This window comes from Equus asinus, chromosome 20, assembly GCF_041296235.1.
Source record: "Equus asinus isolate D_3611 breed Donkey chromosome 20, EquAss-T2T_v2, whole genome shotgun sequence".
Taxonomy (NCBI): Eukaryota; Metazoa; Chordata; class Mammalia; order Perissodactyla; family Equidae; genus Equus; species Equus asinus.
In genome coordinates this window covers 14,788,693-14,815,633 of record NC_091809.1, presented here as the reverse complement: position 1 = coordinate 14,815,633, position 26,941 = coordinate 14,788,693, and the positions used below count along the sequence as shown (strand labels likewise).

The 26,941-nt window shown below is 61.7% G+C and overlaps 1 protein-coding gene across 7 annotated transcripts in view; it reads left to right on the top strand.

The window, feature by feature from the left end:
- The window catches only part of DPP9 (dipeptidyl peptidase 9), a 38,006-nt gene that overhangs the window by 5,163 nt on the left and 5,902 nt on the right, over positions 1-26,941 (top strand). For 4 of the 7 annotated variants that reach the window (XM_014843110.3, XM_044752012.2, XM_044752015.2 and 1 more), the window contains 17 exons: positions 1,414-1,667; positions 6,407-6,519; positions 7,938-8,111; positions 8,188-8,356; positions 8,972-9,085; positions 11,405-11,533; positions 12,793-12,854; positions 14,445-14,545; positions 15,674-15,851; positions 16,096-16,258; positions 18,725-18,804; positions 21,242-21,394; positions 21,835-21,970; positions 23,325-23,470; positions 24,343-24,489; positions 25,869-26,021; positions 26,579-26,721. In XM_014843110.3, the coding sequence (XP_014698596.3) occupies positions 1,414-1,667; positions 6,407-6,519; positions 7,938-8,111; positions 8,188-8,356; positions 8,972-9,085; positions 11,405-11,533; positions 12,793-12,854; positions 14,445-14,545; positions 15,674-15,851; positions 16,096-16,258; positions 18,725-18,804; positions 21,242-21,394; positions 21,835-21,970; positions 23,325-23,470; positions 24,343-24,489; positions 25,869-26,021; positions 26,579-26,721 (2,415 nt within the window). Of the gene's footprint in view, positions 1-1,413; positions 1,668-6,406; positions 6,520-7,937; positions 8,112-8,187; positions 8,357-8,971; positions 9,086-11,404; positions 11,534-12,792; positions 12,855-14,444; positions 14,546-15,673; positions 15,852-16,095; positions 16,259-18,724; positions 18,805-21,241; positions 21,395-21,834; positions 21,971-23,324; positions 23,471-24,342; positions 24,490-25,868; positions 26,022-26,138; positions 26,274-26,578; positions 26,722-26,941 lie in introns of all 7 variants that reach the window. The other 3 variants (XR_011496109.1, XR_011496108.1, XM_044752011.2) reach the window with 2 other exon arrangements.

Here is a 26,941-nt window from a genome sequence, read left to right as displayed (position 1 = left end):
CCCCTTGCCTCTTGAAGCAGGCAGGGTCCTTTACCCTCGGTGGGGTCTCTGATGGGCAGGGGGCCGGGCCTCCGGGAAAGGGAGGGGGCTGTGCCAGCCCTGCCCATGCCATCCCAGCCCGCGGGTGCAGCAGTAGCTTCCGCTCCAGCTTCTTGCAAGTGCACACGACTTGCACCAGCAAAGCCTCTGTCCCAGCGGACGAGGCGACCCTGCGTCCAGCCAGGCCCTCAGCCGTGCGGCGCCCGCGGAGGGAAGCACGGCCGGCCCCACTCATGTGGCTCCTCCAGAACCGGGTCCCCATGGCCATGTTTAGACTTCCCTGAGCAAATATTTGCTGGGCCAGTCCAGTCTGGTCAAGAGGTGCACTCAGCAGCGGAGTGGGGGTGGGGGGCGGGTGGTGGCACGGCAGCAGCTGCTCCCAGAGAGGGAGGACAGTGGGATGGCCTCCGAGGGAGGGACATGGCCACCCTCCCACCTGGAGTCCTCACATTCTTGCGGATGTGACCTGCCCCTCTGAGCTCCTCCAGCAAGGTCTGGGGGCTGCCCCTGCTGGACAGGAAGCTGACGGCAGGAGGGGTGAGGTTTGCCGGCTAATTCCCTGTGCTTAGGTCTCTGTGTGTGGGCGAGCGTGTCTCCCAGCAGGGTTAACGAGAGATCGCCACTCCTCGGCTCTCCCTGGAATGCCTACTGTGTTCCAGGGACCGCGGGAGGTTCTGGGGCCACCGCCACGAATGGGACAGGCATGGGGGAGACCAGCAATCAATGAACAGCCATTGCGTGAGGGTCCTGAGGGCAGAGAAAGGTGGGATGGGGAAGATTAACGAGGAGACCAGCCTCCATAGGGATGGTCGTAGGTTTCTGAGCACCTGGCAAATATTTCAGCTGAGATCTGACTAGAAGTTATTCAAGCAAAGAGGGCAAAAAGTGTTCCAGGCAGAAGGGACAGCATGTACAAAGGCCCTGGGGTGGGAAGGAGTCTGACCTGTTTGAGGAGCCAAGAGAAGGCCAGTTTGGCCGGGACATAGTGATGAAAGGGGATGGAGTTTGAGAGCCTGGCAGGGGTCGGAGAGCCCTGAAGGCTCTGATGAGGGCTAGTTTTCGCCATCCAGGCTGTGGAAAATGAGGGGGGGGTTTAAGTGACGAAATCGAATTTGCAATGGATATGTGGGGTTGACCCAGGAAACAGTTCCAAGCATTCGGCCGAGAGGTGACAGGGGCTTGGACCTTAGATGTGCTCATGGTGTCAGCTGAAGCGGAAGAATCTGAGAAATATTTAGGAGCTGGGGAAGGTTGCACGGGCGTGAGGCTCCTCTGGAAGAACTGGAGTGTCTGGCGCGGGGGCAGCCTGTAAGTGGAACTCAGGTCCCAGCCCCTGTTCACCGTCTTCCCACCCCTGTCCCTTCCCCCTCACAGCTTCTCGCTGAACTCCGAGGGGGCCGAGAGGATGGCTACCGGGACGCCCACGTCCGACCGGGGCGACGCGGTGGAGATGGAGGACCCGGCGTGTCGCTTCCAGGTGCAGAAACACTCATGGGATGGGCTCCGCGACATCATCCATGGCAGCCGCAAGAACTCAGGCCTGATCGTCAACAAGGCCCCACACGACTTCCAGTTTGTGCAGAAGAGGGACGAGTCGGGCCCCCACTCGCACCGCCTCTACTACCTGGGTAAGCCCCAGGCCGCCCTGAGCGGGCCATGGTTCCAGGACAGCTGCTACCAGGTCCCTGGTCCCCGGAGGTCAGCTGGTCCTCTCAGTTAGCAGGTCCAGAGAGAGAGGCCCGGCCCTGGGTGCCGTGCTGCCCACAGGTGACAGCTGTTTACAGTGAAGCTCTGGGCGAAGGTTCAGCGAGGGAGTCAGTACCCCGGGGAGTGGAGCAGAGGGCAGTCCTGCCCGCCCGTGCTGCAGCCGGGCTGCGGTTCTCAGCTTGTTTCCAGACCTTAGCAGGGCCCGTGCCCTGAGTCAGCGCCCAGCCCCCGGGGCTGGGCTGGCCCCGTGAACACTAGGGCTCCCCTGGCAGCCGGCATCGTGAGTAACTCCAGTAGGCGCTCGCCGTGGAGGGCTGTGTTAAGAAAGCTCAGGCTCACCAAAAGGCACCGAGGTTGCGTAACTGCGTCCGCCGTGCGCTAACCTCAGAGAGTGGCCCACCACGCGTCTGAGGTCCCTGGATGAGCGTGATCCTCGCGCATCACTTCGTGCTCCGGGCACGGGCCTGTGAGCAGCGCCATCTGCGGTGGCCCGGCCGAGGGAGGGCCTCCAGGGCGTGGGTTAGGCCTCGCGCACACCTGTCACCTCAGCAGCTGGGCCAGCGCCTGGCTCCTGCCAGGTAGGTGGATGGTCGCCATCTGTGGAGCCCTGAAATGTTGCCCCCCTTTCCTGGGGGTCTCACAGGCTGGAGGGGAGTGTACTCCTTGGAAAATGGCATGACACGTGATTGATGGCCCACCCTCCACACTCGCGACATCCAGGGCCACATCCTTCTCTGTGTCCCAGTCCCTGGGACAATGCCTGCCCCTGGTCAGGCCCTCAGTCAACACAAATGACAGAACCCACGACTGCAGGTGATTCCCTGCCTGAGGCTGACTCCACGCTAACGACCACGACAGTGGCCAAGATGGACGCCAGGGGGCTGTCCCCTACCCACAGTTAGTGCAGCCCCTCTTTATAGAGACCCAGGGGGAGCCCAGATGGTGGTTGGCAAGCACAGCGTTCACAAGAGGAAGGATCTAGAACAGGGTCAGCAAGCCACAGCCGTGTGTTTCTGGAAATCTAATTTTCCTGGCGCCTGGCCACACCGGTGTCCGTTTACGTACCATCGATGGCAGCTTTCGAGCGCAGTTGCGACAGAGTTCATGTGGTCCGCACAGCCAAAAGTATTTGCCATGCAGCCCTTTTCAGGAAAGAGTTTGCCCAGCTCCAGCCTGGGGGAGGTTAGACCGTGACGTATTCAGGTCACGCTCAGCCGAGGGAGAGCTTGCTCTTTGGACTGAAAGTGGCCGACACTCATGCTCTCTGGTGGCCGTTCCCTCTCTTATCTCCATGGCTCTGTGGCTTGCACAGCCCTTTCTCCCAGCGCAGCCTTTGGCCGGCCACTCGCTCAAGTTCAGGTTGCCGCCCGGGTCAAGGTACTTTTATGAGTTTCTTGTGGCTGTTGGGTTACGGTTCACTGGCGACCCGGCGGCTTAAAACCGTGGACATTGCGTCTCTCGCGTTCTGGAGACCAGAAGGCCGAAACCCAGGTGTCGGCCGGGCCGCGCTCCCTCCGGAGGCTCCAGGGGACCGTTGGTCCCTGCCTCTCCCAGCTTCTGGGGGCCGCCGGCATCCCTTGGCTCATGGCCGCGTCCCTCCCATCTCTGCCTCCATGGTTACGTGGCCTCCTCCCCTTCTGTCTGTCACCTGATTGCATTTAGGGCCCGCTAGGGGTGTGGCCTGGCAGAGACCCCAAAACATTCCTGGAACAGCCCAGAGCTGTGCTGTCTCTTGTGGGGTGTTGCTCCCCCTGGGGCCGATCCAGCCTGCCTCGCTCACTGCCCTTGGGGTACCATTGACCTCGCTTCATACCGACTTCTTGGGGCGGGCTTCCCGGGAGTCCCCGAGTGTTGCTCATACTTCTTTGGCTAGCCCAGCCCCTGGGTGGGTGCTGGCTCAAAGCGTGCAGCCCGGCCCCTGCTTTGCCGGGGCCCCTGCCTCGGCTTGCCTTGCGGGGCACGTGGAGCAGTTGGCGGCCCCCCAGGGAAGGCTCGTGGATGCGCGTGATGCAGCCTGACGCGAGCGGGACGGAGCAGAGAAGGGGATGTGCCAGCGTCTGTTGCCAGGAAGGCAGGATGGCAGCGGCTCGGGGTCCAGGGCTCAGACGGCAGCGGGAACCCTCCCATCTTGACTCTCCTGCTCCCCGCCGCAGATGGGCCTTGGGTCACACGGGGAGGGTGCAGGGCCCTGGGCCGCTCGGGGAGTCCCTTAGAGGGGAAAGCGAGACCTCTGTGTCTTGGTCCAGACCCAGAGTCACGTGCCCTGCAGGCCAGTCACCAAAGGCCACAGTGCACCGGGGTGAAAGGGTGCTTGCACAGGCCTGGGCCACCTGCCGCACCAGTGGGGGTGGGGGTGCTGTCCCCAAAGAGGGGGCGGAGCTGGTCAGAGATGGCAGGAGAGAGGCAGCCACAGCAGAAATCAGCAGCTGTCGTCGGCTGTCTCAGACCCCCGCTTCGCATGCTGAATGTCCCCGTCACAGGTGCCGAGAGTAGCTGAGCACGAGAATGTGCTGGCTGGGGCCGCGTGGTGTCATCACTTATTAATCAGCAGGGCGGTGAGGTGGCTCCCAGTGTCCTTGGCAAGGCCGCACTGTCGACTTCCTGTTTGGGAAGCCCTGGCTCTCCCAGAGAGCCCCGCGGCGGGGGCCGTCCAGAACACACTGCCCGGTGGGGAAGGAGCCAGCATGGCCACCCGCTCCCTCCCAGCCTGCCGCGCTGCCCCAGGCGCTGTTTTTAAAAATTGAGGTGTAATTCACATCCCATAAAATTCAGTCCTGTAAAAGTGGACAACTCGCTGGTTTTTAGTATATTCACAGTACTGTGCAGCCATTGCCACCATCTAATGCCCGAACATCCCATCACCCCAAAAGAGACCCCGTCCCCGTCAGCAGTCACCCTGCACCCCCTCCCCCAGCCCCTGGCACCCACTGACCCACTTCCTGTCTCTGTGGATCTGCCTCTTCTGGACGTTTCATAGAAATGGAATCCCACACCTCCTCATTCTCGTCCCCACTTGTCGTGTGGGCTTGAGAAGGAGAAAGGCCCCGTGGGTGGCCTGGATGGGCAGTGTCATGTCTGTGCCTCCCCCACGCCTCTCAGTTAACTTTGCATGGTCCCTGAATCTGTTTTCCAAGGAAACCTTATTAAGCTAATCTTTTTCTTTAAATCCCCTCTTCTTTTACTAACTGTCCTTCACGAGCAAACTTTATCCTCAGTGGAAAGCCCGAGTCGCTTGCCGTAAGGAGAAGCTGCCCATGAAAATAACTGTGAACAGAGCGGGTTGTCTCCATCGGCTCTGGCTCCCGCCGTTGTCACTCTTACCAGCGAGAGCCCGCTGGCGGAGGGCATGCGCAGAGGCCAGCTCCCGACCGGGTCTTCCTCCCGGGAAAGCTCGGCACTCAGGATCAGAGAGGGGTTCGTGCTCTCTGATCTGTCGTCAGCCCACAGCCTCTTCCTGGGCTGGCCAGTGCTAGAGGGTCGTGCGGGGGGCGCACTGACGTTATTAACACTAGGACCGCCATCCATCGAGTTAAAGACGCTGCCAGCTAGAGTATATGCCCTGAGTTTATTTGCCGCTAAGAAAGAACACTGGAGGGGGCCAGCCCCGTGGCTGAGTGGTTAAGTTGGCGCACTCTGCTACGGCCACCTGGGGTTTCGCCAGTTTGGATCCCGGGCGCGGACATGGCGGCGCTCATCAAGCCACGCTGAGGTGGCGTCCCACATGCCACAACCAGCAGGACCACAACTATAGTGTACAGCTGTGTACTGGGGGGCTTTGGGGAGAAGAAGAAAAAAAGAAGATTGGCAACAGTTGTTAGCTCAGGTGCCAATCTTAAAAAAAAAAAAGAGCGTGACAGCGCCCTCGAGAGCAAGACCCGTCTTGACCTTAGAGACGTAGGATGTGAAAAACCGTGGCTTGCTGTGGAGGTGCTGCAGCCCCCAAGTGACAGCCTGGGCCGTGCTGAGGGTCTGTGCCCCTTACCCCAGTGAATCCTCGCGGGTCCTCAGTAGCTCACAGCTCTTGTCATCTCATGGGGAAGGGTAGATCAGATCAGTGGTTCTCAGTCGGGGCCGCCCTGCCCCCAGGCACAGTGGGCCATGTCTGGGGACATCTGTGGCTGTCACACTGGGAGCTCCTGGCATTGGGTGGTTGGGGCCAGGGATGCTGCTCAGCACCCCCCCCGCCCCGATACAGCGCCCAGGACGTTCCCCCAGAGAGCAACCCGGCCCCGAGGTCCACAGGGTGCAGGAAAGAGATGCTGGGTTAGACGCACATTTCCCGATTCCTTTTCACGCTTTGCCCGCCTACTAGATTGAGTCCTGGCCTTTGCAAAAGCCTTTCGTAGAGAGGGACACTCGGGGCCAGAGCCTGACCGGTTGAGAGCTGGGTGACCCTGACTTTTTCTTCTGTCGCGCGCCGTTTCTTCGTCATTTAGGCCGAGACCCTCAGCCGGACCTCTCAGAGCTGGAGGACTCTGTTACTGCTGCTGACGCCCTGAATCCCAGGTCCGGAGCTTATCTGGCGGGTGGGCTGTGCCGCCAGCCCGGCAGAATGATGTAGAAGCAGCGGGAGCCCGAGTCGTGGCCTGAGACCGCCGGCACGCCCCTGTCCCCGTCCTGGGCCGAGTCACCCACACCGGTTTTTCTCTCTTCCCCGAAGGGATGCCCTACGGCAGCCGAGAGAACTCCCTGCTCTACTCTGAGATTCCCAAGAAGGTCCGGAAGGAGGCCCTGCTCCTCCTGTCCTGGAAGCAGATGCTGGATCACTTCCAGGTGAGCGCCCAGGGGGGCCTGCCAGGGGCGAGGGGGGTGGGCACGAGGCCGCTAGATCAGGTGGCGCCCGATTTCCAGGCACCCTCAACCGCCGATGGCCCTGGCCCGCCACGCAGTCACCGCAGTGCCCGCAGAGGAGAGCGTCCAGCTCTGTCCCTGTGCGACGCACCCTCCCCTCCCCAGTCTGCGCTCCAGCCCCAGAGCACAGGTGTCCGCGAGAACTCTTCTCAGGAGCCTCTCTTCCCTGTAAATGCCTCGCCGAAGGCCTGCAAGTGGCTTGGGCGAGGCCCTTGTCTGGAGGCTTGGCGAGTAATTAAGGGCTTTCTTCTGGGGAGAAGATGCCAAGTGAGGGACCCGAGTGCCTTTGGTGTTAGTTTATTTGGGTTTCTTTTTGGTTGTAAAAGTAATATAACAACACCAGGGGGTGGGGGGTGACATGACACACTCTGAATTTCCCCATGCCCACACAGTAGCTGTCCCGTATAGCCCCCACGCCGACCGACTCAGGTGTACGTAGCTTGCGTCACGGCATGGGGGTAATTTTGCCTTGGATTCTGTCTTTAAGAACGTATTGTGCCAGCCCTGATGGCCTAGTGGTTAAAGTCTGGCGCTTTCACCACCTCGGCAGCCCAGGTTCGCTTCACGGTCGTGGAACCACACGGCCTTCTGTCAGTAGCCATGCTGTGGTGGCGGCTTGCACAGAAGTAGAAGAAAGACTTACAACCAGGATGCATGACCATGCAGTGGGGCCTTGGGGAAAAGGAAAAAACGTATTAACATTCCTCTGAATTTCTACGTCGTCTTCAGAATCCTCCTTGGGACAGCTGTGGGGTGCCCACAATAGTTCACCTGCCCGGACCCCCTCCCCGCCCAGGCCTGGCGTCTGGGGGGTCAGGTGTTCCTGAATTTGCCCCGTCTCCCACCCGTGCAGAAAGCAGGGACGTGTGGCATTGGGGGGTTCAGACAGGATATTCTCAGAAGTGGGCTGAGAGTGGGCGGGAGGGAGGGGTCTGTAGGATTGGCGCTGGGACCAGGGACGAGCGCTCTGGCGGCGTCCCTCTGTGCCCTGTGTCTGCCTCGGAGAGATTCCCTGGGGAAATGTGCGCCTGGGCAGGTGCAGAGACGGGGCTGAGAAGGGGGGAGCTCCAGGTGAGCCCCGGACACCCCGTCAGCCGGGCCTGTTATTCCAGGCCCACTGGGCGCCCTCACGGCCTCTGAGCTGGGGCACCACTCTGGCCACCTGCTCGGGGCTCTGCTGCCCGTCCTGCTCAGCACGTCTCTGCTCATCAGAAAGTTCTCTCTGGCGGGGACCAAAGTCAGATGGTCAGATTCCTCCCGGGACACACAGGCCGGAGGATCTGTGCCCGGGGTGCCAGGGCCTCCAGCAGCTAACGCCGCTCCCGTCTGTGTGTCCCCAGGCCACGCCCCACCACGGGGTCTACTCGCGGGAGGAGGAGCTGCTGCGGGAGCGGAAGCGCCTGGGGGTCTTCGGCATCACCTCCTACGACTTCCACAGCGACAGCGGCCTCTTCCTCTTCCAGGCCAGCAACAGCCTCTTCCACTGCCGGGACGGGGGCAAAAACGGCTTCATGGTGAGCCCCGCGCCCTGGCTGGGGCGGGCGGCCGGGCGGGGGCCTGCCCCCCTGAGCCGGGTCTGTCTGTCCCCAGGTGTCCCCCATGAAGCCACTGGAAATCAAGACCCAGTGTTCGGGGCCCAGGATGGACCCCAAGATCTGCCGCGCCGACCCCGCCTTCTTCTCCTTCATCAACAACAGCGACCTGTGGGTGGCCAACCTCGAGACGGGCGAGGAGCGGCGGCTGACCTTCTGCCACCGAGGTGAGGCGGGCGGGGGGCCCTGTGGTCTTGGCCGGGGCACATGGGAGCCTGTATCCCTGGGTGCCATCTCTCGGGTCGGGCCAGCACTTCCTGTGGACGGCCGTCCTAGCTGCCAGTCCAGCTTCTAGAAAGTTCTCTCCCCCCAGTCCACTCCCTGTACTGCCTAGCACCTCCCTGGACCACGCTCTCACTGGTCACCCACCCTGGGCCCTCTGCTGGCTCGCAGGAAGTCCTGCCACCTGGTGTGTGGTTTTTCTCTGCATGCATCAGCCCGCCTACCCTGCCAGGTGCAGACATCTGTGAGCTCTGCCGCTCCCGGCCTCGGAGCCCGGATCCCTGCCCCTGTCCCGCCCTTCAGCCCTGGTGCCCTCTGCACCTGAGCTGCTCGGCTGGGGGCAGCTCAGACACTGGCCGTGTCCAGAGACAGCTGGCTTTGAGAGCTCCTGGCCTCGAGTGGGTGGGGGCCGGGGATGCTGCTCAACCCCCCACAGTGCCCAGGATGGCCCCCCATAGAGAACGTTCTGGCCCCAAATGTCAGCAGCACCGAGTGGGAGAAGCCCTGGCCTGCCCTCCACTCAACTCCTCACCTCTCGGCCGGCTCTCCCCCCGCCCCAGGGTTATCCAATGTCCTCGACGACCCCAAGTCTGCGGGCGTGGCGACCTTCGTCATCCAGGAGGAGTTCGACCGCTTCACTGGCTACTGGTGGTGCCCCACGGCCTCCTGGGAGGGTGAGTTCCTCTCCGTTTTGTAAAATGGGTCTGCACGCACTCCTTTGGTTAGCAGAATCAGTCCGTCTTTCTGCTCTTTGCTCTTAAAGTAAACCTCACAACCTTTCCCTCGATACCAGAGTCTCGGTCCACCGGGGCTGCTCCAACACGGTGCTTTAGACACAGCAGAGCTTTCTTCCCCACGGTTCTGGAGGCTAGAAGTCCAGGGTCGACCCCCACCCTGGAGGATGGTCCTGCCGCATGCCCACAGCGCTCAGGACCAAAAGTCCTGCCGTAGAGAGAGTTCCAGCTCTGAGAGCCGAGTTGAAGCTTCGGGCATCTTAAATCTTGATGGGTTTCGCCAACAGTGTCTGAAAGCAGCCAGCTGGGCGGGTCCTTTTGTGCCTGTTTCTCTGCCCGATGCCTGGAGTGGGGGCATCTGATTCCCTCCCCCGCCTTCAGTCAAGCAGAATCCCTCTTCTGAGCCTGGGGAGCTGTTTCCGGGGAGGCGCCAGTAGCGTCTGAGCCTCTGCTGCGGGAGCAGCCGTGGACGCGGGGTCTCCTTGTTCACAGGCACCCCGCCAAGCGTCCCCCCGCCCCAGGCTTGGCGTGGGCCAGGCCTCGCGGCTAGTTGACTTATCTGTGGCCTGAGCGCTGACTTCTGCGTGTTTCAGAAGAACACGTGGCCGCAAAAGCTGAGCTTTCTGGGGGAGCTCCCCGACCCCCTGCCGCCTGGGCGGGGTCTTGGCGATGCCCTGTGCGCCCCGGCGCTCCGTGTCCCTGGGAACGGGGCCCAGACCAGGCGTTAGTGTCTTGGGTCAGGTCGTGCAGCCTGTGGCTCCTTGCGGGCCTGAATTTGTGGCCATCCCTCCCTTCGATTTCCCAGCTTGTAAAATGAGGTTGTTGCCAAGATCAGGGTCTCTCACCCTGTGGACGCTGGGGCCAGAGCGTTCTCTGGGGGCCGTCCTGGGCATGTGGGGCGCTGAGCAGCATCGCTGACCCCATCCTCTCAATATGCCACTTGAGTTGTGACAACCACAGATGTCTCCAGACATCGCCACGTGTCCTGGGAAGCACAGAATGGCCCGGTTGAGATCCACTGGCCTAGATGACGTCAAAGGTCCTAACTCTGGTGCTCTGTAGCGGCTCAAAACCCCCTTCATAAAGGCCCCGAGAGCTGCGCCAGAGGGCTGCTCATCCCTTGTGGCGTGGCCCCCTCCTCACACTGCGCCCCGGGGCTGTCACGGTGTCTTGCACTGACCATGCCGACCCCAGAGGGCCCTTCCTGGCCCACACACTCAGCCCCTGAATGACCCATGCCCAGCAGATGGTCTCGGCCACTGAATTTGAATTTGAACCGCGACCCTGCCCCTCCCACCTGACGGCCTCAGGCCAGCCCCTCAGCCCCAGGGCCTCCGCACAGCCCCACAAAGCAGGCGTGGACATGGCCGGCCTGCGGGCAGCATGGGGCTTGGCCAAGGTCCCCTGTCGGGATGATTCTGGAGACGTCGTTGGCCAGTCGGGGTGAGTGTGAGGTGAGGGCACAGGAAGCAGCCGATCGAGAGCCTTTGGCAGCCGAGGAAGGAAAGGGCTTGTTCAGGAAGGAGCAGCCGTGGGCTCCGTCCCGTGACGTCAGCATCGCCAGTGCCACACTCCCTGCCAGACTGTCCCCGCCCGGTGATTCACGTGTTTCTCATAGCGGCTTTCGTTTTGCCTTTCTTGAGCCCTATGTTAGTTTGCTCGCATGGCCATAACAAAGTCCCGCAGACCCGGGGCTTCAACAACACGTTTATTTTCTTCCGGTGCTGGAGGCTGGAGTCCGAGATGGAGGAGTCAGCAGGGCTGGCTTCTCCTGAGGCCTCTCTCCTGGGCATGTAGATGTAGTCTCCTCCCTGTGTCCTCAGTGGTCCCCCTCTAAGCATCTGGGTCCTCATGTCTTCTTCTTGTAAGGACATCAGTCCTGTTGGATCAGGGCCCACCCTAATGGCCTCAGTTTAACTTAATCACCTCTTTAAAGACCCGTCTCTAAGTACCGTCACGGTCTAAGGTCCTGGGGTTAGGGCTTCAGCAGGAACCGTTCAGCCCAGAACATCCCATGTGGGCTCCTCGCCGTTTTGTGCTGGGAATAGCTGAGTTCTCGTGCCCGTTGCACAGTAAGGAAACTGAGGCCCCGAGAGGGGACGTGACCAGCTTAAGGGCTAAACGGCAGAGCCAGGGTTCTGACCCCAGGGTTCCCACTCTTGTCCGGGCTCAGCGTGGGAGAGCGGAGTCCCCCTGCTTGAGGGGGCGGAGGGGCAGCGGGGACTCCAGGACCCTCAGCTGCCCCCCGCCGTCCACCAGGTCCCGAAGGCCACAAGACGCTGCGCATCCTCTACGAGGAGGTGGATGAGTCGGAGGTGGAGATCATACACGTGCCCTCCCCGGCTCTGGAGGAGAGGAAGACAGACTCCTACCGCTACCCCAGGACAGGTGAGGGCAGGTGTGGCGGGCGGGCGGGCGGGCGGCGGCCGAGGCCTCCCTGAGCACGGCGCACCGGCCAGGCCGGGCCCACAGGGCCCAGGGAAGCAGGCTGGGTGCAGGGGCCAGAGCAGGGCCTGCGCCGCCATCAGTGTGGCCAGCTTTCTGCCTCGAGGCCCACGAGACCCCAAGGTCTCCCCATGGGATATCCACGGCCTGTGAGAATGGACTCGAGTTTGCCTGTTTCTCGGGAGAAGCTAGAAATCCAGACTCATCTGCGTTATCTCCCAATGCTTAAATAGTGCTCGAATTATTTAAAAACACAGTAGGGGCCAGCCTGGTAGCGTAGTGGTTAGGTTTGCGTGTACCGCTTCGGTGGTTTGGGTTCACAGGTTCGGATCCTGGGCGTGGGCCTAGCCCTGCTCATCAAGCCACACTGTGGCGGCATCCCACATAAAATAGGGGAAGATAGGCACAGATGTTAGCTCAGGACCAATCTTCCTCACCACAAAAAAAAAAACAAAAAAACCTAAACCACACAAAATACACATGCAGGCCTTCAGGCCTCCCACTCGTGACCTTTCTGGAAGCATATAGAAGACGCGCCCTTGCTAACTTAGCGCTACCACGTGCCTGCTCAGAGGACATTTCCGATCCCAGGGCAATGGGGAAGGTCGCTCTTTTCCCCCGTTTGACAGATGGGAAAGTGAGCCTCGGAGATGTGACCTGCCCAGGGCTGCTAGAGCCGTGAGGGCGGGGTTGAGATTCGTCGTAGCAGTTACTGGAGCCTGACCCAGCACTCCTCCGGGACGTGGGTCTTGGACGCCGCCTGCCTTCAGAAGGCTCGGGCCCAGCTGGGTCTCGTGGACGTGCGCCACCTTCCTGCCCCCTTAGTCGTTTTATTATGGTTGTGTCCCCTCTTTACAACCAGCTTTCAAGCTCTCCAAAGGCAGGACGGCGTCCTCCTCCCACTCGCGTCTCCCATGGCGTGCCCCCCAGCACAGGGTCTGGCCTCTGTTCTGAAACCATAAAGGTGGTTGTCATGTCACTGTGAGGAGCGAGTCAGAGCCCAAAGTCAGAAAGTCTGCCCGAGGGACACTGTGCCTGGACCAGAGAGGGTGACATGTCCACAGAGAGGACCTTGGACGGCCCCCCATGCCATTGTGGCACCTCGCAGTGGGCACCCCCCCCCCGCAGGCTCTGCCCCACACACCTGCTGTCAGCCCACGCAGGCGACAGCTGCCAGGCTCACCTTGCCCTCGTTTCCACAGGCAGCAAGAATCCCAAGATTGCCTTGAAGCTGGCCGAGTTTCAGACGGACGGTCAGGGCAAGGTATGTGTGGCTGGCACCCCCGGGGAAGCTTCCAGATGCCAAGAGGAGGGGCCGGGGTGTGTGTGGGAGACAGTCGGGTGGCACCAGCAGGCCGCTCGCCCCCTTCCCAGGGACAGGTGACCCCCTTGGCCCGCTGCACCCAGAAAGGCACTACCCGGAGCCTCCGTCTGTGAAACCGGGAGCGGTAGGCGCGGCCTTCCGTCCCTCCAGGGGTCACGCGGCACGAGGAGTGATGCCAACGAGCAAGCCTTGACAGAGGTCCCGTTGGGATCAGGCCGTGGCCTTCTCAGTCCTACGGGGGGGCGGTGACTTAGAGGTCCAGGCCTCTCTTTGGGCTCCCAGAAGAGAGAGCTCTGTGGGACAGCTGTCCGAGGGACCCCAGCCTCAGACTGGGCTGCCCTCACCCCAGCATTTTGCACAGATCCTCACGTATCACTTTCCCAGACCCATCCGTGTCTGGATCATTCTTTGTCACCTGGTCAGCATCAAGGACAAGGGTCCTCATCCCCCAGGGAGTCAGGACCCCACAGCCAGGAGGGCAAAAGAGGCTGCAGCCAAGAAGGCAGCTGGCCGTGGGGGCGCCAGGTGTCAAAGGGAAGCACCCCCGACGTCAGGGATTCGAGAGCTCCCGCAGACCGAGGGAGCCCGGGCCTAGTTTGGTCCAAACGCCTTCCTGTGTAACGTTCCAGAAAAAAGCATAAGATAAACTATACTCGTTTTCATAACTTGGGGGTTGGTTTTTTGGGGGGCACGCTTAGGCCATGACCAAACCCCTTTTCCACTCATGACCAGAACATTCTGGCAGATTGAGCAGGGATCTGCCGTCAGCGGCTTTGCTGAGCTCCCGCAGTGTTTGAAAGGGTGCCTGGCCCCGTCAGACGAGCAGGGTCCCACGGTGGGCGTGAGGTGTGCCAGCTGAGCAGCAGCCAGGGCACGTGGGAGTGGCGGCCTGCTCGGCTGCGGGATGTCCCAAGGCCCCGCCTGCCGTCTGCCCTCCATCCTCCCCGGCAGATGCTGTGCCTGCCCCCTGTAGGCTCGAGGAGGCCGCGGCGTCCGGGGACCACGTCTTGCCCGTGGCCACCTGGCTCTGCCCTGACCGCCCCGGCCAGCACCCTCAGTTTCCAGCCAGTCGGCTGCCCTAGCAAAGTACCACAGACGGGGCGGTTCACGCCACAGAAGTTTCTTCTCTCCCAGTTCTGGAGGCTGAGGGTCTGAAATCAAGGTGTCGTCCGGCTGGTTCCTTCAGAGGCCGTGAGGGAAGGGGCTGTTCCAGGCCTGTCTCCTTGGCTCATAGCCGGCCGTTTCTCCTTGTGTCTTGGCACGAGGCCTTCTCTCCGTCTGTGGCGTCTGTGTCCACATTTCCCCCTTTTATAAGGACAGTCCTGTCAGATTGGGCCCACCGTACTCCGGTATGATCTCATCTTAACTGATTTCGTCTGCAGCCACCCTCTTTCCAATAAGGCCCCACTCTGGGGTGGCGGGGGTCAGGACTTCAACATACGGATCTGGGAGGGGCTACCTTGCACCCCTAACAGTGGCCCGGGCAGCACGTGGTCAGGCCGGAGGGTGACCGAGTCTGCTTCCCCTTAGATCGTCTCGACCCAGGAGAAGGAGCTGGTGCAGCCCTTCGGCACACTGTTCCCAAAGGTGGAGTACATCGCCAGGGCCGGCTGGACCCACGACGGCAAATAGTGAGTGCCCCGTCGGATGCAATCCGAGCCATTCCCAGCCGGGGCCTGGGGACCCAGGGGTGAGAAACACAGGACACCGAATCGAAGGGTCCGCTTTTCACTCACTTTCCACCCCTGCTGCCCGCAGCAAGGACAGAAATCTCCAGGTCAGGGCCCCCCACCACCATCCGCGAGCCACGTCCAGCGCACTGCCCATTTTCATGGGGCCCACGAGCCAAGAATGGCTTTTATGTCTTTAAACGATGGGGGCGAGAAATCCAAAGAAGAACGTTTCATCACATGTGAACACGATATGAAATCCCCATTTCAGCGTCCATGAGTCACGTTTCACGGGCGCACGGCCTCTCACAGCTAGACTCATTCGGTTACGGGTCACCCCTGCCGCCTTTGTGCCACCCGCCAGCGTTGAGTAGTTTTGAACAAAACCGTGTGGCCCACAAAGCTGAGATGTCTGCTCACTGGCCCCTTGACAGAAAAAGGTGCCTTCAGCGCTCCAGACACCTGCCAGGCCCCTTCCCCACAGAGACGGCCGGGCTCAGCCCAGCACCGCAGCTGGCCGCGGGCTCACACTCGAATCCACATCTCCTCTCTGGTTTGGTTTTCACTGTTCTGTCTTTATGCTTTTTTTTGGCATTTGTACTGCCGACAGGACTCCATTTAAAATACATTTAGGGAGCCAGCCCTGTGGCGTAGCGGTTAAGTTTGCAGGCTCCACTTCGGTGGCCCAGGTTTCGCAGATCCTGGGCGCAGACCTACACCACTCTTGAAGCTATGCTGTGGTGGTGTCCCACATACAAAATGGAGAAAAACTGGCTACAGATGTTAGCTCAGGGCCAATCTTCCTCACCAAAAAAAACAGAAACAAAAAAAATACATCTAAGTTAAAAAATTGTCCATTTCCAACCAAGTATGAAATACAGGATAGTATGCACAGGCTGAGAATTTGGCGGAAATGATGAAGTTTGTGAAACGCCGTCCTAAGACTTAAAGATGTGAGATGTTTCCAGAACAGGCACCATGATCCATGGTCAGGCATAGGCGAAGTCAGCAAAGAGGGGACTTCCAGCACCCAGCTTGCCTCCGACGGCCCCTGAGGCCTCGGGCTTCTCTCTCTCCTCTCCCTCTCAGTGCCTGGGCCATGTTCCTGGACCGGCCCCAGCAGCGGCTCCAGCTTGTCCTCCTCCCCCCGGCCCTGTTCATCCCCACCACCCAGGACGAGGAGCAGCGGGCAGCCTTCGCCAGAGCCGTGCCCAGGGACGTGCAGCCGTACGTGGTGTACGAGGAGGTCACCGACGTGTGGATCAACGTAAGGGCAGGGAGGTGCCGGCGGTGCAGCCCGCCTGGGCCCCCAGGTCCCCAGCTGGGCAGAAGCCAGTGACGGGCTGAGTTGGCCCCCGAGGGGAGAAGCGAGCTTGGGCGGCGGGGAGAGTCTGCGGGGTTTCCCTGCCATCACAGCCCGGCCCCCTGTCGGAGCGTCCCCCTCAGGCGGGGCGGGGCGCCGTGTTTCTGCCCCCGCCTTCTGACACGTCTTCTGTCTTCTGCCCGGACAGGTTCACGACATCTTCTATCCCTTCCCCCAGTCAGAGGGAGAAGACGAGCTCTGCTTCCTCCGCGCCAACGAGTGCAAGACGGGCTTCTGCCACCTGTACAAGGTCACCGCCATTCTCAAGCCCCGCAGCTACGACTGGACCCAGCCCTTCAGCCCCGGGGAAGGTGAGCAAAGCCTGACTCAGGCCGTGGCGCGTCCAGTCATCCGTCTGTGGCTCAGTGCACCGTTTGTTCATGGACCCCTCCCCGTGGCCGGGCGCGCCCCGCAAGGGAGGGGCGCGATGAGTAAGATGGCCGCCCTTCCCGCAAATCACTCACGCTCCGGCAGGGGTTCCACCAGCGGGCTCTTCATTCAGTCACTCCCCAGTGTTTACTCAGCAGCTATACATGCCAGGCCCTTTGCACGCCAGGCATCGGCCATCTCCAGCCCGCAGGTCAGGTCTGGCCCCCCGCCCAGTTTTGTAAATAAAGTTTTATTGGCACACGGTCACGCCCATTCACTTCTGTATTGTCTGTGGCTGTTTTCCTGCCACGACGGCAGTGTTGAGTAGTGTGACGGAAAGCTGAAAATATTTGGTATCTGGCCCTTTATGGGAAAAGTCACCAAGCCCTGCTCTTGGTGCTGGGAATGTCATTGTACAAAGAGAAAAGGAAAACCGTGCTCTAGCGTAGGAGATAGGCAGTAATCCCCAAACAAGGAAGGATACTGTGTCGGGAGCGGTGATCACGGAGAAGGAAAATGCTGCAGGGTGAGAGGTTAGAGAGGGAGCGCCTTCTTTCTAGAAATGGAGACCAGGAGGACATCTCTGGATAATGTGCCATTGAGCAGAGACCTGGAGGAGGTGGCAGAGGTAGCCACACAGAGCACTCTAGGCTGTGGGGCAGCTTATGCAAAGGCCCTGGGGCAGACCCGGGCCTGGCGTGTGGAAGGAACAGTGAGGAGGCCCACGTAGGAGGAGCAGAGGGCACAAGGGGGAAAGAGGGAGGAGGGAGGGCAGGGAGGGGACGTGGCCCTTCTGGGCCACAGTGAGGGCTTGGGCTTCTGCCACTGATCTTATATCTGATTCCCCTGGTTGCTCTGTGGAGCGTAGCCTGAGAGGTGAGGAGAGGTGACAGGACCGGGGTCACGGCTGTGGCAGTGTGCCCCGGGTGGATTTGACTCTGGGTGGACGTTGACACTGTCAGCGTCTTGCTTTTCAGCTGGTCTGTCTGTCAGACTGCACTGTCACCCGCTAACATGGGGAGATTCCCCTTGGAAAATCCTCGTTTCCGCCTCTGGAAATGGGCCTTTTGCCTGGTGGTCATCGAGCAGAACTCGCAGCGGGTGCCCCTCAGGGGCCTCCTGCCTGTGCGGTGGGCACCCGTGGTCTCCCATCCGCTCTGCTCGGGGCCGCCCGCAGCCCCAGCTCGCCCTTCCTGTCACGTGGCTCGCACCTGCTAGGCGGCAGTTGAACAGATGAGCAGGAGGAGTGAGGCCCTTCAAGGAGCCCCGAGAAGCGGGAGGGCGGTCAGGAGCCTGGGGCCTGGGCGAGCAGCAGGGACCGAGCTGGCAGGAGGAGGGGTCGGGGGGCACGGGGGCTTTCGCCGTGGAGGGTCCTGCTACGGAGGGCCGGCAGGCGTGAGCAGCGTGGGCTTGAATCCAGAAGGCCAGAGAGACTGGAGCAGGAGGGAGCGGAGGCCTCAGAGGAGGCGCCGCGAGGCAGGGCGGCCAGCCAGGCGGAGCCCTTGCCCAGGCCTCACGGGGACAGCCGGAGAACTGGGGGGCCCGCCCGGCCAAGGATGCAGAGGCTGGAGGCCGGTAGTTGGTGAATCCCCCAGGGGCCCCGACGCGGGCGTGTGCAGCTCAGCTCCCCACCCCGCACCTTCCTCCACGGGCCCGACAGAGCGGCCGGCCAAGGTTTGAAGGGGCAGAAAGCCGGCCGTGTCCAGCCTCCGCGGGAGGGAGGGAGGGACACAGGAAAAGCACCTGGCCCTCCTGGATCTTGGTGTGACATGTCGCTTGGCCTGCGTCGCTGCCCCAGAAGTTTGTGTCTGCCCACGCTTGGTTATTTGCACACAGGCATTTTCCCTCCCTGGATAAACATTTACCAAAGTTTGCTTTAGACCCAAAAGGATGCGAAAGAAGCATTAGCCATCGGTTCTGAACTGTCTTCTCAATTTCTAATACACGCCAACAAACATCCCTTATCGTCATTTCCCTGTGAAAAGTCAAAGAGCTCCACCCCGGAGACCTATCGTAAAATGCAGCTGAGCCTGCGCTCGCCTCAAGCGTTTCAGTCAAGGTCTGGTCCTCCAGGATCCCAGCACGCCCTATGCGGTCACTGGTCCAGGGCCCGGAGCGGGCAGTTTGGCCTGCACGGGGTCTAGAATTGGGCGCTTCGGATAAAAATGCAGTTTCCTGATTTGTCTTGGGAAATGCTGGGCCTCCCGTCAATGTGGTAGGAGCTCCCCCCAGCCCCCTCGGCCCGTGTCCTGGGTCTGCCCTGTCTCAGACTCAGCGTCAACCCCCCGGGCCTGGGACGTGTGGGCCCCGTGATGGGTTTGCGCAGGTGGAGTTTTCCTCGGTGCCTTGGGGTCCGAGTTGCAGCTTCCTGGATCCCCTGTCATCTCTCTGCCTTTCTTTACTTCCAGATGAATTTAAATGCCCCATCAAGGAGGAGGTCGCGCTGACCAGCGGTGAATGGGAGGTGTTGGCGAGGCACGGCTCCAAGGTACCGGGGTCTCCGTGCACACTTGTACACACACAGACATGCACACACACCTGTGCTCCCCACCCCCAGATCCCTCAAGTCTGTGCCCTCTCTCTTCCCTCCCGTCCACTCCTCCCTCCTGCTCTGCTCCCTCGGGGTCACCAGGGCTGTGGTCCCCACCAGCTGGAGACTCGCTGGGTCCAGGACGCAGGGACTGTTGCGAGCGCCCGTTGTTGGATCCTGGTGGGAGGGGCCTGGCCCACGCTCAGTGCCACCTGGGGTAGCCACTTAGCCTACTTCTGCTCCACCAGTTTGTGGGACAGTCTTGGTGCCACCATGGCCTTGCACTGTGGCTCCTGACCTGAGCCCGCCCCCACGCCTGCCCCTGGGGGCATCGGGAACAAAAGACACAGCTGCAAGGACAGAGGCCGACCTCCTGCTCCCCCAAAGGCACCATCACAAACACGTGCCAAGACTTTGCCTCTGACCATGATGTCTTCACCAGGGTCCAGGTGTACAGAACTCCCGATTTTACAGCGGGATCCCTCCATCAGACATCCCGGATCCCTACCTCACACTAGCACCCAAAGCTTAGATGTAAAGAGCGAAACCATACAAGCGACGAGGAGGGGGTGGAGGCACTCTTCGAGTCCAGAGGTGGGGGCGGCAGCGTGCTGCGCAGGGGCAGGAGACGGGCCGGGCACCCCAGTGCAGCCCGCTCGGGGCAGACATGGCTTCTACCACCACGTCAGCGTGTGGCTCGTCTGACCCGGCAGCCCCAGTTGTAGGCGAGCACCCTCTGAGGTCATCCCAGGGCACATCCGAGATGTCAGCACACAGACGTCACTTTGTCTTGTCAAGTTGGCAAACCGTGCAGCTGGTCTGATCTGCCGGAGTTCATGTTCACGTCTTCGTGTGCGAGGCGAGGGCAGAAGGCTGGCCACCCACGGGCGAAAGGGTGGCTCTGCCCTGGTTGCAGCCAGTCCTGCTGGAGGCGCCCCTGGCTCGCAGCACGGCTCTGCCCCGCCCCAGCCTCTTCCTCTGCAAAGAGAACCATCAGGTGGTTCTCGTCCTCTCATCTTCACAGCAGGGTCTCTCCCCCGCCACTGCCGCGCTTCGGGTCTACGTCCTCTGCGGGGGGCCATCCTGGGCTCTGTGGGGGGTTGAACAGCATCCCCAGCCCCCACCTGCTCAATGCCAGGACCACCCCAGCCCCGCCCCAGGCGTGCCAACCACAAATGACTCCAGAGGTTGCCAAACGTCCCATGGGGGGCAGAATTGCCCCATGAGGACTCTGTTTTCAGTACTTGGAGCCCTTGGCATTCGTAGCCTCTGGCACACACGCACGCCGGCGTGAAAACCTTTCTCTGTCATCGTGAGTGTTTTACTGTTGGCACACCTTATCTTTTTCCCTAAGAAAAAAAGCAGCAGCAGCATTTTAAAAAGTGAAAAGGGGAAGCGTGGCCCTCTGCTGTCTCCGTGTGCTGCTGTGCGCGGTCTGCCTTCGAGGTGGCCGTGCTGGTGGCGGGAGCGGCCCTGACCTGCCCTGCTGTCTTGGCACCCCCACCCCCGTGAAGGCCCCTCGGCCTTGGGGGTCCCGCTCCCTGGAGGACACCTCTCTCCCGCCTCGTTCATCGTGTCTTGTCCTTGTGACAGAACTGGTGCGTGACTACATGTGGTTGGGGTTTTCCAATGACATTCTCGACTTTTACAAAACCTGCATTTATTTGAAGAGTTTGGTGACAACAAACACGTTGGCGTTTGTTGTGAAAATTGACTAGTTCTAGATAAGACTGAAGTTGGAATCCCCTCCATCCTCACCCCGGACCGCGTCGCCTCTACCCCTCCTGGGAAGCGACCGTGGGGGGATGTCACTGCCAGCTGTCTTATTTCTACGCGTCTCCATGGGACGCATATGGCATCGTTGTTTTAGGGGATTTGTAGGGGTTTTTGAAAATGGTTTTGTGTGGCCACAGAATTGTGCCATAATTAAGGAACCAATCACCCCGCTCCAAGGGATGGGCCGACCCCACTCAGGACCAGGGCTGGTGGCTGGCGCGCCAAGGGCCCAGGACGGCCCCTCCCTCAGCCTCTGTCCCAGGCCCCGCGCCCTCAGCCCCCCACTCGAGGCTCCAGGCAGCCTGGGAGGAGCCGTGTGGGGCCAGAGTTCTGATTCCAAGTCACAGTCGAGGACGTACAGCCAGCTGGGCTCACTCGGGGTCTGCTGCTGCCCCACAGGGTCTGAGAAGCACCTCTCTCCCAGACAGTTCTCCAGCCCGCAGGCTAAAGCCATCCTGGGGGAGGACGGGTCCCCTGACGCAGCACGCGGGCCCTCCCGGAGGGGCAGCAAGGGGGACCAGGACCCCTCCCCTGGGCGTCAGCCGCCTCCCGCAGCCACCGTGGGAAGGGAGGCACGGGCAGCCTGGGGCCGTGTCACGAGGCGTCTGTGCCCCCGCAGATCTGGGTCAACGAGGAGACGAAGCTGGTGTACTTCCAGGGCACGAAGGACACGCCCCTGGAGCACCACCTCTACGTGGTCAGCTACGAGTCGGCCGGCGAGATCGTGCGCCTCACCACGCCCGGCTTCTCCCACAGCTGCTCCATGAGCCAGGTGGGTGTTTCCCCGACAGCGCCGGCCCCGCACCCACCCTTCACCTCTTGGAACATTCTAGAACGTCAGGCAGCAGCCGTGCACAGGGCCACTCCCAGTCCAGGGCGAGCATCTGGTGGCAGGCTGCCAGCCATAGGGCCAGCGGGATGAGTGGGCTCTAGCATTGGATGGACCTGGGTCTGACCCCGGGGCCCGTCAGTTAGCCCCTGGGGCTCCTGGCCGGGGGACAGACTCCTCTCAGCCTCAGTTTCTTTCTCTGCAAAATGGTGTTGCTGGTTGTAGCACGCACCCGTGTGGGTAGGGTTTTGAGGTCCAAACTAGGGAACACCCAGAGCTAAGGCGGTGAAGGTTGGCAGGCGACGGGGCCAAGGGAGCCACAGCGGAGCGGGGACGGGGAGGCGCGGGTGTGGCGCCGTGCTCAGCGCCCTGTCCGCCCGCAGAACTTCGACATGTTCGTCAGCCACTACAGCAGCGTGGGCACGCCGCCCTGCGTGCACGTCTACAAGCTGAGCGGGCCCGACGACGACCCTCTGCATAAGCAGCCTCGCTTCTGGGCCAGCATGATGGAGGCAGCCAGTGAGTAGCCCCCGGCCCCCGAGAGCTCATCCTCCCACACGGCCGCCACTGTCCCGCGGGCACTGTGACCCCACGCAGTCTCACTCCTGGGCCACCGTCCGTGGCTGACCCACGGAGCGCAGGCTCAGCTCAGGAGCCGGCTCTGCCTGACACAGGGGCAGAGGGGACGAGGCGTCCTCGTCCTCATGGCGGCCGTCCCCGAGGGCGCCTACGCAGAGCAGACACGCAAAGCCGTTGTCTGTGGAAGGAGCCAGGGGGTGGGGGGTGGGAACAGTCACGAGGGGGGCCCCAGGGGACAGCTTGAGAGTTTGCCCAGGAGCCTGGAGTGCAGCCAGGGCTCTGCTCGGGTGGCCCCGGTCCCCATGCTGGCCACAGGGCCATCTCCTTATCTACAGAATGGTCCGACGGCCGTCTATAGGGTAGACGTCAGTGCCCGTGTGGGGCCCAGCTCACAGGCGCCTCTCACTAAAAGGATGCCCTTCCTTGACCCCCAACCTCCCCCAGCTGGATTTCCAGAACGTTCTAGGCAATAGGAATCCCTGGCATAGATGGGGCATTGGACGGACTAGAAAGCATCTTGTACCATTGTCACGCCTTGGCATCTAAGCAAATAAAATGCCTCCTCTATCCCCCAGCTCGGACTGTGACTCCTCGTGCCCCCCAGGCGTGACGGAGCAGGAGCCCTGACTGCTTTTAGAGACAAGGACCCGCTTGTGCCAGCCCTGGGCTGCCATAGGGGGCTGGGGCCCGGCACGCCCGGCCTCGCCGTGTCTGTGACTGCCTCTGTGACTAGGCCGCAGAGTGCAGCCCGCGGGCCTATCCTTTATGCACTGTGTGGCCACTTGAGGGCCGAGACAGCCAAGCCGAAGCACCAGATGCAGATGACCCTTAAAGCCAAAAATATTCATGCTCTGGCCCTGCACAGAGCACGTCTGACGACCCCTGGCCCACGTTACCGTTCGTTTATTTGATTTTTCAGTCCACTCGCCCTAGTTGCCTAAATGAGCTTGAGGAAAGATTTCTCCTCATCCCGACTGCAAACCAGTGTCGCTCCGCAACCCTAAAAATCAGAGAAGGGTGGACACCACACTGGCCATGAGTCACATCCCAGAGGTGGCGGTGGCCCTGCAGGAGCCCAGCGAGCGTCGGGCACCCTGGGGACCTTCCCGCCCGAGTGTGGCCTGACACGCGCTCATGGGGCGCAGACGCATTGCCGGCCCTCGGGTTCGGATTTAAACCGGGGGCAAGCACAAATGGGGTGCGCCTGGGCCAGCAGGGGAGCGTGGGTGTCGCTGGGCCGTGTTCCCGCCCCGAGCCGGCCTCCCTGGGAACCACAGCCACTCTGTCACTGCAGGCTGCCCCCCGGATTACGTGCCGCCGGAAATCTTCCACTTCCACACGCGGGCCGACGTGCGTCTCTACGGCATGATCTACAAGCCGCACGCCGTGCAACCGGGCAAGAAGCACCCCACCGTCCTCTTCGTGTATGGAGGCCCCCAGGTGGGTGCCGGCCCTGCTCCCAGTGCCCCGCCCCCTCCCCACTCAGCACTCGGGCTCCGGGGCCCTCCCTCTCCTGCCTCCGGGTGTCCGCACAGCCCACCCCCCAGGCAGCCTCCCCCCACCTGCTGATGCTGCCTGTCCCTCTGGGAAGCCCCCTTGATCCCCGTGTCTGTCCGGGCTGCCTGCCCTGCAGTGACCCACCCTCACCCCGGACACCTCGTGGGGACAGAGGTGGCCGTGGGTCCTGGGCCCAGTGCTTGGAGAAGGGGACAGGGCCAGGCAGGTCCGTCTGAGATGCACTTCTCACCCGGGGGGTTCTGCACCCTGGGACACGGCGATGTCTGGGGGCAGCTGTGCTTGTCATAACTGGAGCGGGGGCTGCCCCCGGCGTTTCACGGGTGGCTGTCAGGGATGCCGTCCACACCCCATCGTGCCCCGGGTGCCCCATGACAGAAAATGACCCGGCCCTGAATATTAAAAGTGCCAAAGTGAGGACCTGGGTTAAATCCCATTCCTTGGAGAACACAGCCGCCCGCCGCCAGCAGGGCTTGCGGCTGTTCTCGCGAGATGACTGAGGGGAGAAAGGAGGCAGAAGGGAGCTGAAGAAACAGGGCACTAGCTACAGGGAGGCCTGGCGCAGAGGCCCCGGCCGCGGACGGAGCCTGGGTGGCCCTTCCTCTCTGTCGCACGTCCCGAGTACGGGGCCTAGGGCAGAGGGGCCCGTCTGACCTGTCACTCCCCGCGTCCACAGCCCTTCCAGGCCATCCGTGGCCTTCGTGATAGAGTGCAGGCGCCCTCCTCAGGCCTGGGCCGCGCGCTGGATGTCTCCCCACCCGCCCGAAGCCCCATGTCCTCGCCTCTCCTCCCGACAGGTGCAGCTGGTGAATAACTCCTTCAAAGGAATCAAGTATCTGCGGCTCAACACGCTGGCGTCCCTGGGCTACGCCGTGGTGGTCATCGACGGCCGGGGCTCGTGTCAGCGAGGGCTTCGCTTCGAGGGGGCCCTGAAAAACCAAATGGTACCTTCTCTCCCGCGCTCCGGGCCTGCCTGTGTGGGGAGGGAGGCACCTCCTCGGGGCTGGTGCTGGCCGGGTGCCGGCTGGAAGGGGGCAGCCTTCGGGAGCCCAGGGGTCACCTGCTCTGCTGCTCGGCTCTGAGCTGCACCCCGTGGGGAGACAGGTGGACACACATCCCGCCTGGTGCCTGGGGACCCAGCCAGACACGTCAGCACAGGTCCGAGTGACAGGAAGTCCCGAGGGCTGGGCCAGACAGGGAGTGGTGGCTGTAGACGTGGTCCTGATGGTGATGGTGATGGTGGTGATGACAGTGGCGATGGTATGACGGTGATGCTAATGCTGGTGATGATGGTGATGGTGATGGTGGTGATGGTGATGGTGGTGATGGTGATGATGGTGATGGTGATGATGATGGTGGTGATGATGATGGTGGTGGTGGTGATGGTGGTGGTGATGGTAGTGATGGTGGTGATGATGATGGTGGTGATGATGGTGGTGATGGTGGTGGTGATGGTAGTGATGATGGTGGTGATGGTGGTGATGGTGATGATGATGGTGGTGGTGGTGATGATGATGGTGGTGATGATGGTGACAATGATGGTGGTGATGATGATGGTGGTAGTGGTGATTATGATGGTGGTGGTGGTGATGGTGGTGACGATGACAACGTGATGGTGACGAGGAGGTAGTGGTGATGGTGATGACAATGGTTGTGGTGGTGGTGATGGTGATGGTGATGGTGGTGATAATGGTGATAATAACAACTGTGGTAATGGTGATGGTGGTGACGATGCTGGTGGTGGGAATGATGAGGATGGTGGTTATGATGGTGCTGCTGGCAGCAAGGATGATGAGGATGGTGGTGAGGATGACGATGCTGATAGTGATGATGAGGATGGTGGTGGTGGTGGTGATTATGATGATGGTGGTGATATGACGGTGGTGGTGGTGGCGGCAAGGATGATGAGGATGGTGGTGAAGATGATGAGGACGGTGGCAATGATGATGGTGATGACGAGGATGGAGATGATGGTGACAGTGTTAGTGATGACAATGACAGTGCTGATGCCAGCCATTCATGGAGCTTTAATGTGTGCCTGGCCTCTAAGTGCAAGACACTCACTATCTTGTTTCATCCTCCTGCCCGCTGTGAAATGGGTCTCGTTCATGTTAACGTCATCATTTTAGGGATGAGGAAACTGAGGCCCAGAGAGGGGGCATGACTTTCTCTGAGTCACTCAGCCAGAGCAGGGTTTGAACGGGGCCCGGAGGGAGCTGCTGTCTGTCCAGGAAGGAGAGGGCTCCCCGCAAGGGACAGAGGTGGGACAGCAGGGCACGCGGCCGGGAGGAGGCCACTGAGAGGTGCCCGGCCTCGTCCCCAGGGCCAGGTGGAGATTGAGGACCAGGTGGAGGGCTTGCGGTTCGTGGCTGAGAAGTACGGCTTCATCGACCTGAGCCGGGTCGCCATCCACGGCTGGTCCTACGGGGGCTTCCTCTCGCTCATGGGGCTCATCCACAAGCCCCAGGTCTTCAAGGTGGGTCCTGCGCCCGCCCCCTCCTGGCTGCCGCGCCGGCCCGGGCCCCTCGGAGCCCGCCCCCCCAGGGGAGGCATCTCGGCAGGGGCCTTGCCACGTGGCTGTTTCTCCCCGCAGCAGCCCCACGGGGCCGAGCCCCCCTCCTCATTGCCCGCCACTGCGGACCCCAGGATGGCATCCGGCTGCACAAAACCCCGCCAGCAGCTCTCTGTGGGAGGCTGAGCCCGGGACCCCGGCCTCGGATGGGCAGAGGTGGGGCATGGTGTGAAGAGCATCGGGGGAGGGGCCCCCAGGCCGGCCGCACTGCCAGGGCACCGCGGGCGGCGATGAGGAGGAGGAGGCAGGAAGGCAGTGGGACCAGGGAGGGGCCGGTCCCGCCCTCCCTCGACAGCGCACGGTCCACGGGGGACACACGGTCTGAGGGCCCCTCCCCGCCAGCGCCCGTGCATGCCCACTCCTCACGTCCTCTGGGGAGGCCCCGAGACCTGACCTGCCTGTATGTCTCTCCTCTCTCTCTCTCTCTCTCTCTCTGCCTGTCCATCCCCTGTGGCCCTCAGGTGGCCATTGCGGGCGCCCCGGTCACGGTCTGGATGGCCTACGACACAGGGTACACGGAACGCTATATGGATGTTCCGGAGAACAACCAGGTCGGCTACGAGGCGGGGTCCGTGGCCCTGCACGTGGAGAAGCTGCCCAACGAGTAAGGCCCCCGGCCGCCCGGCCTTCCAGGTCCCCAGGCCCGGGCTGGCCCCCCGCACCGCTGCGCTCCTGTGGCTTCCGCCCTCCCTGTCTGCCTGCGCCTCGCGTCCCCTCCTACAGCGCTCCCTCGTCGCCGCTCCTCACTGAAGGGGGCGTCCGGGGCGCTCCGAGAGAGGAGTGGGAGGCCCCCCGGAAGACGGAAGGGAGGGTCTGGAGTCACG